Here is a 15055-nt window from a genome sequence, read left to right as displayed (position 1 = left end):
GTTGCTTTTATCTTTGTGCAGTTACTCGTGTATTTAACCTCTTTACCGCAATCCACTGCTCTTGCTATCTGTGGAGGGTATCTTTACTCATCACAGTGAATCTTGATTGTGAGAATTTCAGCTGAAGTGTTAAATTATTCATTGCCAGGCTGATAAGAAAACCATAACAAAACACCCCTTCCAGACCAAGTAGTAACGCATCCTTGTTTATTGATAGAACTGGACATGATTCCCACTCGACAATTGTAAGCTATAGCTCCTGGCCAAATACTAAGCCATTGCATAGCTCTTTGGAATATCAAGCTGGTATTAATGATTGGAAGGTTATTCAATTGGGGGCTGTAATGGATAAAAAAGCTAAACACCCTTAAGCTGAGCTCAACCCCTAGTGACCACATGCACATGTCCACGCAGCTTTCTTGGCAAGAATATAGACATGATTTGCTATTATCGTCTGAGATTTTTTTCATACTTCCCAATCTAATCTACAACCCTAGGATTTCCTGGTGGTCTCTCACAACCAGATGTGACCCTGCTTAGCTTTTTCAAGATCAGCCAAGACTGATTAAATGCTGCCCCCTGTTATGGCTGTAATATGTTACAACCATAATCATCAAAGGTAGGAGTAGAATGAAAAGGCAGGGCTTCCCACCAGCATATTTATCATTAATGGTATATGATGGAAGAATACTTTCAGTGGAATGTGATAGATAGAAGGAAGGATTATTTAACCAGTCCTCTGTTTGCTAATTATTGTCCACAATATTTCTCATGTTTCTCACATGTCTAGCCAGTCTTATTTTCAGTTTTGGAGTTAACACAGGAGACATGAGAAAATATTTATTGGTAAGAAAGGATGCTGAGTAAAAGGAGAGAAAGGAGATAACTTTTCCATACTCTCCACTTGTTCTTAGGTACAGATGCCCCAGGCCTATGCAGTAGTTTTATAAAACAAGTATGGTCATCTTCAACTCAGATGTAGCATTATTCTAGTGATATTGTAATAATGAGTAGTAGTAATAATAATAGAAATAATATCTATGTCTTGATTCTGTTACAATGTCAAATGAACAATTTATATGAATAGTCATTTCAGTATTAACTAATTCTAAAATCGTTTACAAGTAGTCCTCGACTTACAACCACAATAGGGACCAGAAAATTCATCATTAAGCAGTGATGTGAGCCATCATGTGACTGCACCTGATTTTATGACATTGTTTGCAGTGATCGTTAAGTGAATCACTGTGGTCATTAAGTGAATAATGAGGTCATTAAGCAAATCACACAGTTGTTAAATGAACCATGCAATTCCCCATTGATTTTGCTTGTTGGAAGCTGACAGGGAAGGTTGCAAATGGCGATCTGCAACCATCGTAAATGCATGCCAGTTGCCATCTGCCCAAATTTTGATCATGTGACTGCAGGGAGGCTAGGATGGTCATAAGTGCGAGGACTGTTATGGAGATGGCTGGTGAAGAAGAGGGGGGCCCTCTCCATGGGGAAAAGTGCATGCACAGTACTGAATCTCTTTCCCTCCCAATCAAGAGGTCCAGAAAAGACCCACCTTAGCCTTCTGGGCTTTCCTGGTAGGGTTTGCTGGTGCCTTCTCAGTTTGGCTGGATTCTGCACAGTAGAGTAGAACAATAAACGCTAGAGCTCAATCTTCTGATCTCAGCGTGGTTCTTCGCTCTATATTCCTGACAAGGACTGGTTGTAAGTCACCTTTTTCAGTGCTGCTGTAACTTTGAACGGACGCTAAATAAATGGTCATAAGTCAAGGACTATCTGTACTTTGTTAAAAAAAAGTTTCATACTCATTCTAGTAATACTGAAGCTCCAAAACTAGTGAATTTTTGGAAAACAAGGTCCTAACAACATGGGAATCCCTTAAGCGCATATATGCATCTTGAACTAAGATTCATTTTTACAAAGTTTAATTTTCCTCATAATCTCATTGGGAATTTGAACCATCTGTTTCTATCAGTATTAATCTGAGATAAACAATTTGGTATATTTACATCCATGGGTAATTTCTTGGGATAATTATTGCAATATATTTAAATACTAAGCAAAGCTCCAATTTCTATTGATTTCCATAAATACAATTAATTGACTAACTTGACAATTTACCAAACTCGTGTACTATATTGGTAAATTTTGATTTAGGACATTAATAATTAACTTTAAGACATACTAAATCATCAGCATATAGTACAATGTATGTTTAGCTGCAGCCACTTTTATGTCCAGAATGTCAAATGGTTCTAGTTTCATGTTAAATATAAGAGGAAATAATAGGCATCCTATAGGAGTTCCACAGTATTTTGGCTAGAAATAATTAGAAATAATTACAAAAAGAAATAATTCTGCTTGTAATAACCCTGGAATTAGAATACCACGCTGTAATTCAATTAATTAAATAAAAATCCCAGTAGGCTTAAAGCAGCAGCAAACACTTCTCTTCATACGCTTGTAATATACTGTTGTTGTTCTTATGTGATTTCTTTGCAAAATGTGAAATCTCTTCCTATCTGAGGACTCTGGACAATTTGTCTGTGACCAAACAGTCTGGAAAGGAATTTTAAGTCATGGTATTTTAGTGTTTATGATATTTGTCTCTCCCTCACCTCATTTTGTTTCTATATGACTTCTTAGTTGATTGGCAGCCATTTTTTGCTCATGTGCTGGGGTCTTGTATTATGACTGGTCATTTTCCCTGCTGAGATTATTTTATATACTTGTTTTCAAGGAACAGAACACGGTCAAGCATATAAACAGAGAATAACACTGAAGTCTTTAATGATTTGGCTGACCATCCTGTGGCAATTGTTCCATAGAAATCTTGAAGTATGGAGTTATCAATAGGCCATTCCTCCTCTAACATGATCCAGGAGCGAAGAGTGGTGTAACAACTCCTGTAAACACTGAGGCAGAAATACCTAAAGACAGGAGGAAAACAGACCCTGTCAGGATTGTGCTACTAAGTACAACTTGTTGAGCTGGATGACTAAAGCTGATTAGCGGCTGGACTGTCTTGTTTGCAGGGAGGGGGGAGGGATTGAAGGTGGCAAAAGCCTGTTTGACATCCCACATTATTTTGGGGACCTGGCAGGGAAGAGAAGTGGGAGCGCCATTTTAGTGCAAGTGAAGTGTACAAATATTCCCCTTCTTTCTTGAATAAAATAGCAGGATTCTGTTCAATTCTCCTGTGCCTGGCTGGAAATCTGTGGGGAGAACTTGGTTTTTTAAAAAATAGTGCAGGGTAGGAGGTACAGTAATAGATACAAAAGAAATTCAGGAAATGGACTAATTGAGAGGGCAATGGGGAGAGAAGTAGCTGTAGCAGAAGCCAGACAGTGACCAAAGGGGAGAGGCATGCCTGCTCTGCCCATACTTGTCTGAAACCCATTTCTAGTAAATCTACAACGGGTCACCCCAGACCTTGACTCCATGATAACTGATCTTACTCATACTGAAACTGAGATGAAATGCTGTCAGATTTAAGGGAAAAACTTCTCTTCTTACACAAGACTATTTGTCTGGGGGTCTGATGAGGTCAACACCTTGTGATCAGAGGGGATGATTGAAGTTGTCATGGCATTATGGGGTCACTGGACACTCTGAACGGGGACAAGGCTTATGACGGAGGAAATCCTTTATACAATATACATCTTTCTCTTCTGCTTTCATGGACTTATTAGAGGATCTTCAAGGAAATGAAGTTTCCCTTGTCACAGAAAATTCAGAAGTATAGCTCACAATGCTAAGGAGAAGAACCAAGCTTTATTGCAACAATTGTTGGCTCCCAGCTTTACCAAAAAGAGGAACCCCAAACAATTGGGAAGCAAAGATTTTTATAAAGGTTGAGGGCTACAAGGTGGGAAATCCCAGGGATCTGATTTGCTGGCCACTGTTGGGGAAGCTAGGCAGATCCTTGTCTGTGCACCTGGGGTTGTTGTTGTTATTATTATTATTATTTTGTTAGGCAAAGCAGCCCTTTCAGGAGGGGCAGCAGAGCTGGAGAAGCTCATTGTTAAAGGAGAAGGACTGTTGAGGTCCTCAGGCTCTTGAGGATGGAACCTTGGAGTTCCTCTAGTTTGCAGCTTCCCTGTAAGGACTGCCCTTGGGCTGTGCCCTGAGCTGGCGAGGAGGCATCTGTTCTCGGTTTCGATGGGATTGCAGGGGGGCTTTGGGGCAGGGAGGGTCGGTTTGGGTCTGATGGGAGTAGCCAAAGAGGGGAACTGGGTTTGACCCTGGTCATGTCCAAAAAACAGGGAGGAAAAAGGATGCAGTCTCTGTTTATTAGATCTATTTTGTTCATAACATCTGTTCTTTACAATAATGGGAAAATAAATGTAACCTCCTCCGTATAATTTGTTACATTTGTAAAAATGAGATCAAATATGCAAAATGCTTTGTTTACATTATGTTTTTTTTAATGTAAGTACATTTTTCAGTAGGGCTGACTTTATTCTGAAACACATTTCTTTTTCTTATGATAGGCTGAGGATCAGCAACCCGTTAAAAGGAAGTGTAGAAAAAAAATAAAATTTGGAAATGTGTGTTCTTTATCCTCCCCTCACATACTGCATTCATCAGGAAAAAACAGCTCTGAGAAAAGGTGTGGGATTGTAGCATCCAAACCACCAGATGCTGACAAGGTATGTGACTACTGCCAGGGTTCACCCCCGAAGGCCATGGGGAAACCTGAGTGTATGATTGAAAGGAAAAAAGAAGCTATATAAACCATGTTGAACAATAAGTAAGTAAGAGTAAGAAATCCTGACATAATAGCAGAAAATCAACAGCTATGAGTCATTTAGCACCTTGTCACTGTGTGAATGAGCATGCCTTTATCTGTCTATTTCAGGAAAACGATTCAGTGGGATGAGTGTCCTCAAAATCAGTCAAAGCTTACTTATTCAACACTGAATACAAAGGTCAAGGCACCCTCCACAGATTTGCGAATGCAGGCTTGCTCATTTGGCTTTCCATGCTTCCCCATTTTACATATATGGGCTAGAAACCAGGAGACTGAGAGTTCTAGTCCTGCCTTAGGCATGAAAGCCGGCTGGGTGACCTTGGGCCAGTCACTCTCAGCCCAACTCACCTCACAAGGTTGTTGTTGTTGGGAAAATAGGAGGAGGAAGGAGTATTAGGTATGTTCCCTGCCTTGAGTTATTCATTAAAAATAAATAAATAAATGTAGATACTAAATCATACCAAAAACCAACTCTTTTAAATGTGGGTACATGAATCTGGAATTGTTTGATCAGTGGGATCCAGCTTGCAGAATATTCACATACAGGTAGTCCTTAACTTACGACTATTCATTTAGTGACCATTTGAAGTTACAACAGCGCTGGGAAAAGTGACTTATGACCTGTCCTCACATTTATGACCGTCGCAGCGTCTTTGCCGTCACATCATCAAAATTCAGGCACTTGGCAACCAGCATGTATTTATGTCGGTTGCAGCATCCCAAGGTCATGTGATCGCCATTTGCAACCTTTCCAGCCAGCTTCCAACAAGCAAAGTCAATGGGGGAGCTGGATTCGCTTAACAACCACGTGATTCACTTAATGACTGGCAAAAAATCATAAAATTGGGCATGATTCACTTAACGGCCACTTTGCTTAGCAACAGAAGTGCCAGTCCCAATTATAGTCATAAGTCAAAGACTACCTGTATTTTCTATTGGACAAATACTGTATATAGGACACTTACCTAGAACATGTTTCTAACCTTAAATATTTGATTGAGTCCAAAGGCAGGGTATTAACTGAATGCCTAAATAAGCATCTTTAATTATTTCTTTGCTACTAAATGAGGTTTTGTTTTTATTGTATGCCTATTTTACAATATTGTAACTACCTTGGAAAAATTACGTTAAAGTATCTTCATGGCACTAGACATTCTGGCTAAAATAACCAACATTTTCATCTGATATATAACAGTATAAATGTTTGTAGTGTGGCACTTAGTAATGTTTTCAGAAAAACAGGTCTTAATAAGTAAATAAATGTCAAGTTTTTAAAAAAAAAAACGAGCCAGTTTAAACTGCAAATGCATTAATATCCTTTGAATGTTGTTACTTCTGGAAACAAGCGTCTATGCTTACTTGACAGTTTAGGCTTGAGAAATAAGGATTGATATGAAATGCGTATCAACCAGAGAGTTTCTAATCTGCATGACTTGTAATAGAAACTCAGCCAAATGTGAATAAAAGATTGCTTTCTGTACATTGTGAATTATCAGTGGCTGAGATGCACTTAAGACTGAAAGTTATATCCAGAGATTCCCAGTACTAAATGTTTGTCCAGTTCACAAAAGTATCATGTAAATATCTACTTGGTGAACAATTACTTTGTTGATCTTGAGCCATAATGGTGTCTATGAGAAGACAGTTTTGTACGGTGTATCACAGCAGTAATCTGACAATGGGAAGGCTGTTTTGTCTTGTCCAGCCCAGACAAGCTACACATGCAGAATGAAGGTCAAGGAATAATTTCCTTGAGAAACACACCCTCTGGATTAAGAATAACCCCTTGCATTTTTATTTTGCTTTGATACAGTTAGACTTGTTGTCCGTGCATGAAGCCTCAGTCCATGACGACTGTTTGATATACAAAAATAGTCCAAATGTGAATTCAGAAGCAATTGTTTCTCTGTCTCCCCAAAGGACCGTTCATCAGGTTAATTGTTTATTTACTTTTTCTTCTGATTCAATATTAAATTAGCTTGTAATTGCTCTTGCATTTAAAGCATGGGTGTCCAACCTTTTGGCTTCCCTGGGCCACACTGAGTGAAGAGAAATTGTCTTGGGCCAGACATAAAATATATACTATAGTTAATGTATACAAGTAATAAAACTTCAAGGTGCTCGTCAGAAATTTTAATTCTAATTTTACTCTTTGTGTGCTTCATCCTTGGGGCCGCATTACTAGCTGTTCAGGGTCACATGCGGCCTGTGGGCCACGCGTTGGACACGCCTGATTTAAAGCATCAAGGTAGAATGGGACAGGATCTTCAAATGATTTCAAAATTCAACATTCTCTGTCTCTGAAATGTGAAGATATAATATATTCTTAACCCTGGTTTCCTTCTGGTGTTACACTTTAGATGAAAGATATATGTTCTGAATCAACCATTAATATTACCCTCTTTCCTCTTTTATTTGGGATGCTTTTTTGTTTTAATGCATACTTATATTTTAAGTTGTCAAATTTTTTTTCTAATGGGTTGTAAAAACACTTGTAAAATTAATAGCCAACTTTTGCTGCCAACTTGTAGAACCCTTTCCCCCCCAAAGTTGTATCAGGGGAAGGAAAGTTTATACTTTATACTGAATCGATGTAGGAGAGTTTCAGATAGGGTGACAGCTCTATGCGGCTCCTTTAAGACATACTGTCAAAACTCTGCATTAGTCTTATGTAATCACAGTAAGCTTCTGGTTTATGTACTTCCTCTTCCCTTTTCCCTCTGGCATGGGCTCAGGGGTTTAAATGGAGCTCTTTCAGAGTAATCATTACATCCAAACTTGAAGGAAACATGTTCATTTTAAGCCAGCGGTTCCCAACCTTTTCAGCACCAGGAACTGGTTTCATGGAAGACAATTTTTCCACGGACCGGTGCGGGGGGGATGTTTTCGGGATGATTCAAGCACTTCCTTTTTTTCCTGACCTTTTATTCTTTTTTCTTCGCACCATTTGGAGATAGCAGTCAGTGGGCTTGCTTTCTCTGACAGGAGGTGGCACTCAGGCTGTAATGTGAGTGATGGGAAGCGGCTGTAAACACTCAGGCTGTAAATTCGCTTGCTTGCCCACCGCTCACCACCTGCTGTGCAGCCCGGTTCCTAACAGGCCATGGACCGGTACTGGTCCACGGCCCGGGGGTTGGAGACCCCTGCTTTAAGCTATAATTTATTCAGAGAAGTCAGGATCAAAATATTATTTGATTTGGCTTCCTAGCAAGCCATCATTTAAACTGGACTATACAACCTGTGCCCTCAAAATCTTTCCAATAATTGGAGAACTTATTATATATGTAGGAAGAGACAAGTTATTGGATACTTTGGAGGTAATAGTATTAACTATACTTAATTTTTAAAATTAAATTTAGTTTTTGTTCTTGATATGTCCTATTTCTTTTTGTTCAGGGAATGCCGAATCTAAGTACAGCCTTTGCTCTGATAGAGATTGCACATTCTTAGTTTAAACTAACTAGAATATTCACAAGACATAACTCTGTTTTGCTTAAAAATGAAAGGAAGTGGTTTTGATCTCATATCCACTTTAGAAGAGGTCAGAGGAGTGTAAGCACAAGAGCCCAAAGATTATATATGCAATGCTTACCCATAAATTAAATGTTCTGAAAACTACTCCATGTTATGTGAATGAGTAATGTTCTTCCATTTCACTCAGTTTTTACATAGCCCACCAGAAATCTGCTCTATTATTAAAGCTTCTCCAGGATTTAGACCACTGAAAGTACTCCAATATCCACCAAATAGAAAAATAGTGTTTCTCCCATCAGAAGCAACTGAAGGTAAAAGGAAGAGAAATAAAATATTATTATGGTGACATATCTTAAATGGGTAACATGGTTTCTGTATGCAGAAAACAGTTTGTGGTGGTTTGGGATAAATGCTACAGAACATAATTCCAGACTTGGTGTGAACCTACAACACAGATTGCTTGGAAAGTGAACGGAAAAGAGTGTTAGATTAACTCCTGAATTCAGATTGTTTCTTGGCTGTAAATATGCAGAATAGTTTGGGGGCAAACCATTTCTATCACAAAAAGCTAGCTTAATCTTAATCAGTTTTATTTCAACTCTAAACTTAATTAACTGATTAATTAATCAGTTTAATTTAGCAAAGGTAAAATTGGTGATGTTGAGTGTAAAAGCACCTCTTTGTTCAGAAATAATTATAATAGGAAAAGATATTGGGGGGGTTATTGTTATCAAAGAGTGGTAGCTTATGTGTATTGTCTAGTATCAAAAAGTATATTGTAATAACTTATTTTTTCCTCTTTATGCTGTCCAAAATCCTTCTTGTTGTACAAGGCATTGCATTTTGGTCATGTTTTTAGACCTATTTCCACTAACAGTCCCGACTCTTCTATAGTTGTAACATTGCTCTCAAGTTCAAGGACTATAGTACTGATATATTTTCTCCAAAAGGTGAAATAGAGAGTTCATTCCAGTGCAAAATTATTTATATTTCAGATATTATTACGAGCTCAAAAAACTGGACCTGTAGTAATGATAGATGAACATGTCGGCTGTTCTCTCACCAAAACAGGAAGAAAGTGAGCGGAGTAACTCCTGGATCCCCCTGCAGGATCTAGTATAAGCAGTAGGTATAATTAGCAAAATTCAAGGGCATTAAATTCAGTTGGAATGAATTATATTAATACTGTCTTCACATCTTACTTATTTCAGGAGTTATGTCTAATTTCTAGTATTTATCTATAACACTTGCTATATGTTTATGAATTACGTATTTATTGAGGTATATGTAAAACTGTTACCTAGGAAAGAGATTATTGGATTTGCATATGGAAACTTATTATTTCTCTGTTGCAAATTGCTTTGGTTCGTTACTGATAGTTTTCTTAAAGGCAATTTAAAACATTTATTCAGTTGAGTTGTTTAAGAGAAAAAAAGGAAAAATGGGAAATTGAGAAAATGTAAGGCAGAACATGATTGAAGTAAATATCTGGATTTTGTAAATTTGAAACCTGATGATAGTTTTAAAGAAAATTATGACGGAAACTATACTTCAGGATACATGCATTCTGACAGGTAAAAATATTGTTCATGGATTATAAAATGACATAAGTTTATTGTTCACATTTTGAATTATATCTTTGAAAATATTTTACATATCTTTGTATATTATGTATATACATACATAGTAATCCTTGATATGTTTCAGCCGGAGTTATTAGCCTGATCACCCAAACTCAGCTAAAGTAAAGTATCTGAATTTAAGCCAATTCAGGACAATTGTTTCTACTTTTCATTTCAACTATATGTAAAAAAAAATTAAAAAAAATTGTTAGCACAGTTCTTTTTAACAGAGTTATTTATTTTACTCACCTGCTTTCAAGACAAAATTTAATCTTTACTGCTAGACTTTAAAGAGAGACTCTTCTGTTTATTACTTTGGATAAAGACGCTTCCATGGCAGTGTTCTCCTGACATGTTTACCATGGTTTACTCAGCCCAAATTTGGGGGCTAACCCAACACACTGAATTATAAACTTAAACATACCAGGTTGAGTTTGCACAATATAGTAAGCTAAAATGCATTTTGCTTCTTGGTGATTCAGCATTCTGGGCAAATCTAGCCTGTATTCTGCCTTCTCCTGTACATTAAAAGCTGTTCTCTAAAGTTATGTCAATGACACCATGTTTCGTGTACCTTTTGATTTGTAAGTATATAACATATTTATAAAAACTGAAGGGTGGGGGCTGGAAGGAGCTTCAAGTTGCTTTTTTGAGAATGAATTTGCTGATACTATTCCATGAAAAAATAATCAAGACAAAGTAAATCTTTGCTGGCTCTCATTGCTTTTGTGAGATGGTTATACCAGTGGAAAGAGAAGCTTAATATTCACTCTGATTTTCCTTGATGTTATTTTCCAAAACATCTAATGTGGCCAAGGTCACTTTATAATGAAGATTTACTTCTGATGGACATCTTCAATGGTGTTGACATAAGCACAGCAACATACCCAGCAAGCTTCTGATTCCAGTCAGGAACAATCCGTGTGATGTCATCCTTCATGGTGCCAGTTCAAATTTTCATCTTACATAACAGAAACCTCCTAATGAGAGAATCTATTCCTATCAAAAGCCCTTGCTATGGAACATTAAAAGGCAGTCCTTCAGTTTAACTTGGTTGAAAAAATTAATGGAAACAATACCATCTATTTCTAGAGAATCATGTTACTAAACATAGGATTGATTCATGTGTGCCTAGTCACCATTTGATGACTTAGAGGTATGACTGAATCTTGGATTTCAGACATTTGCTAGAATTTGCATTTTCCTCACAACACAAGACTTGGTGATATGATCATTTCACCTATTTAACTGTGACTCACCTAATGTTGAGACTGTATGTAATGTACTGTGTGTGAATGCCATGGGCTCTGGAGTTGGAATCCAGTATTGTGCAATCATTTTCATTCATGAGTTGGTATTCTGTTTCCCAATCTGTATTTCAGTTTTATTTTCTAGGTAATTTGTGTTCACTGAGGACCAAACTAGATGTCAGTGTTGGATTCTTCCACTGCATCCTGTGGACAGGGATAGCCATTTAAAAGGTATGTTATAGACAGGCAGGGCAGCCTTATTTAGGCTCTTGCGTGATCCCAGGTGTTGTCAGTCTAGTGATTAACAAATAGCAGAATGGCACAAAAGCCTCTGAAGAAAAATAATTTTGGCTGAAAAAGACAGAGGCAATCCCTCTTCTTTGCATGTCCTAAATTGTGCCCCCTGTACTATCTGTTTATTATTTTATTTATTTATTACTTCAATTTGTATAACCACCCATCTCATATATATGATTCTGGGTAGCTCACAACAGTAAAAAAACAGCCAAGAAACAGTAAATAAAGTACAATATAAATGTTGCAGAGTGCTGGAAAGCATTTGGCCCAGAGAGATCAGAAAAATCACACACCAGGCATTTCTAGAAAAATAAATTTATTTACAGAAAGCACAAAAACATATTTACAGGCTTGTGCATTCACACACCCTCTCAGAGAAGAGCGAGCTGCTTACACGGCTGCAAGGCTAAAAACTAAACAAAAGTCCTGCAAGCTGCCAAACCCTCAGGCAACGCAACTATTAACACCTAAGCTGAGGACAATTAAATTAGACCTCTTCACCCGGCCGATGCTTAAGGAAGTACTTAATTATCATGGTAGCCAAGAGCACAAAAAAAATTCCAACACTCCCCCTTTTTTTATGATAACGAGTAAGAAACAAACCAATTTTCTTCGTCAACTCTGTATGTCTTGGTAGAGCAAGAGGTTTGGTTAAAATATCAGCAATCATGTCTTTTGATTCACAATATTTTAACATTATTTCCCCTTTGGCTATCATGTCTTTGATATAGTGATATCTAATATCTACATGTTTTGTCCTATTCTTGCAGGCTTCATATTTTGCCATTGCAATGCAAGCTTGATTATCCTCATAAACAGTTATAGGCTGGTTCACTTCCATGCCTATGTCTTTTAACAACTGTTTAAACCATATAACCTCATTACAGGTTTGTGCTAGAGAATAAAACTCTGCTTCTGCAGTGGAAAGAGCAACAAGTGTTTGCTTTCTAGAATGCCAGCTTAAGCTTGACCCAGCAAATTGAATTAAAATCCCAGAAGTGGATTTCCTGTCACTGACATCTGCTCCCCAGTCAGAATCGGCAAAAGCCTGCAATTTCTCTGTTCCACAGGCATTTAGCTTCAGGCAATAATTCTTTGTTCCTTGCAAATACCTTGTTAACCTCTTCAATGCTGCTTTTCCAGTAGATGTAGGCTTCTCTACCTGTCTACTTAAAATGGCCACAGAATTTGAGATATCTGGGCGAGAGTGATTTGCAATGTACAGTAAACTTCCAATTGCAGATCTATATTTCTCTGCCTCAGTTAATTGAGTTTCTCCTATATCTTTCTGAAAATCTGTTATCATCGGAGTAGAGACTGGTTTACAGTCTTGCATACTAAAATCCTCTAGGAGCTTTTGAATTTTACTACATTGGTTTAACAGAAAGCTACCATCCTTCTCCCTGTGTATTTCCAAACCTAGGTAATTTGTTACTGTTCCAAGGCTTTTTAATGTGAAATGGCTTTTCATGCAGGCTTCAGAAACAAGACTTTGTTTTTCAGTTGATGTGAACAGCAGCAAATCATCAACATAAATGCACAGATACATACAGTCTTCTTTGTCTTTCTTCACATATGCACATGGATCTGCTTTTCCTTTTACAAAACCAAAATTCTGCAGTTTTTCATCTAATTTTTGGTTCCAGGATCTAGCAGCCTGTTTTAATCCATAGATTGACTTCTGTATTTCACAGACTAGTTTTTCCCCTTTTTCATAGCCAGGGGGTTGCTGCATGTATAATTTGTGGTCTAAATCACCATAGAGAAATGCAGTTTGAATGTCATAGTGATGAACTGACATTCCTTTGAGTGCAGCAATTTTTAACAGTAATCTAATTGATTCACCTTTAGTAACTGGTGCAAATGTCTTGTCAAAGTCTAAATCTTTCCTTTGAGTGAACCCTTTTGCAACCAACCTTGCTTTATATTTTTGGATTTTGCCATCAGCATCCCTTTTCAGTTTGAAAACCCACCTACAACCTAGACAGCGTTCATTGGGAGGTAGATTTACCAGTTTCCATGTTTTATTTTCTTTCAAGGATGCTAACTCCTGCTGCATGGCAGAATGCCAATTTTGTGCAATTTCAGGTGGTAAAGCATTCACTTGTTCTAGAGACTCAGGTTCTGTGAATATGTGAAAAGCCTTTACTGTTTCAGCCTGAAAATGTGATGTAGGAATGCCTTTGTTACTCCTCTGAGATCTGCGAGGTAATACAGGGCTTAAGTTTTGACTCTATCACTTTCCTGAGAAGCATCTGTCTCATCAGACAGATCTTCAGTTTGCTTTTCTGGTTTAATGTCCTCATCAGGCAAAAGATCACTATCAGCAAGTCCTTGCTGTTCTGTTGTAGATAGATCAACTGAAGAGCTAGAACTTAATCTCGCCCAGTTTTGTTCAGCAAAAGAAGCGCTTTTGCTAATTATTAATTTCTCTCCCACTATGAACCTGTAGCTCCTCTGGCTTTGTTCATAGCCAACAAAGATGGCTTTCTTTGTTGTGGGGCCTCCTTTCCTTCTCTGTTGTTTTGGAATATGAACCCATGCAGTGCTACCAAACACTCTAAGATTGTTTACCTTTGGTTTCACACCATAAAACAAATGGAATGGAGTGTCCTGAATCATAGAGTTATACAGTCTGTTTTGTACATAACAGGCAGTAGATACTGATTTTGCCCAAAACCTGAATGATAACCTGGAATCTTTAAGCATGCATTCCATCACATTTTGCAAAGTTCTGCCCTTTCTTTCAGCAACACCATTTTGCTGAGGGGTGTAAGAGTTAGAAAGAATTTGTTCTATCCCCTTTTCTGCTAGGAACCTTTTGAATTTGTGAGAAAGGCACTCTCCTCCTCTATCACATTGGAGTGCAGATACAGGCCTAGGGAATTTTCCATTTGCCCATGTCACAAAACTTTTAAATTTCTCAAATGCCTCATCTTTATGTTTTAAGATGTAGATAAATGTGTATCTTGAGAAATCATTAATGGTGGTCATTGCATACTTTGCTTGTCCAAGACTTGGAGCAAAAGGACCAATAATGTCAGGGTGTACAATTTCCAAAGGTCTAGTTGTAACTCTGTCACTGTGCTTACTCACAGGAGCTTTTAGTGTTTTGCATTCTTTGCAAACTACACAGTCTAAGTATTTGTCACAGGGTTTTATCTTTAGGTCAGCACACAGCTGTGGCATTTGTGCTATATGCTTGAAATTAGCATGACCAAATCTCCTGTGCATCAGGTGTACACATTGGTCATGATATGGCGTGTTGCCAACTGCAGCCTTGCAGCTTGGCTTCCTTGCATTTTGCACAATGTACAAGGAGTCTTTTAACATACCAGTAGCACACAATTTTCCATTTTTACGTATCTCACAACCATTTTTCTTAAATGTTATGACATACCCTGTTGCAGCCAATTGTGCCACAGATAAAAGGTTTGACTGTAGATTTGGCACATACAACACACCTTTCACAGTTTCTCCCAAGCAGGATAAATACATGTCACCTTGTCCCATAATTTTGGTCACAGACCCATCAGCCAAAGACACACTTTGTCTGTCAGTTTTAGACAGTGACACAAAAGAGCTTTTACAATTACATAAATGACAATTGGCCCCAGAATCTAACACCCATACATCAGAATTACCCT

At 37.8% G+C, this 15055-nt stretch overlaps 1 protein-coding gene across 1 annotated transcript in view; it reads left to right on the top strand.

Annotated features, from left to right (window-relative positions):
* The window catches only part of MEIKIN (meiotic kinetochore factor), a 33202-nt gene extending 23125 nt beyond the window's left edge, over window positions 1-10077 (top strand). Inside the window, exons 11-14 of the mRNA XM_063292886.1 lie at window positions 4506-4664; window positions 6522-6698; window positions 8427-8550; window positions 9235-10077. Of these exons, the coding sequence (XP_063148956.1) occupies window positions 4506-4664; window positions 6522-6698; window positions 8427-8550; window positions 9235-9281 (507 nt within the window). The 3' untranslated portion in view covers window positions 9282-10077. The remainder of the gene's footprint in view (window positions 1-4505; window positions 4665-6521; window positions 6699-8426; window positions 8551-9234) is intronic.
* The last annotated feature ends 4978 nt before the right edge of the window (window positions 10078-15055 follow it).

This window comes from Candoia aspera, chromosome 2 (assembly GCF_035149785.1).
Source record: "Candoia aspera isolate rCanAsp1 chromosome 2, rCanAsp1.hap2, whole genome shotgun sequence".
Lineage (NCBI taxonomy): Eukaryota > Metazoa > Chordata > Lepidosauria > Squamata > Boidae > Candoia > Candoia aspera.
The sequence above is the reverse complement of the archived record's forward strand: the minus strand, read 5'-3'. Positions and strand labels throughout refer to the sequence as shown.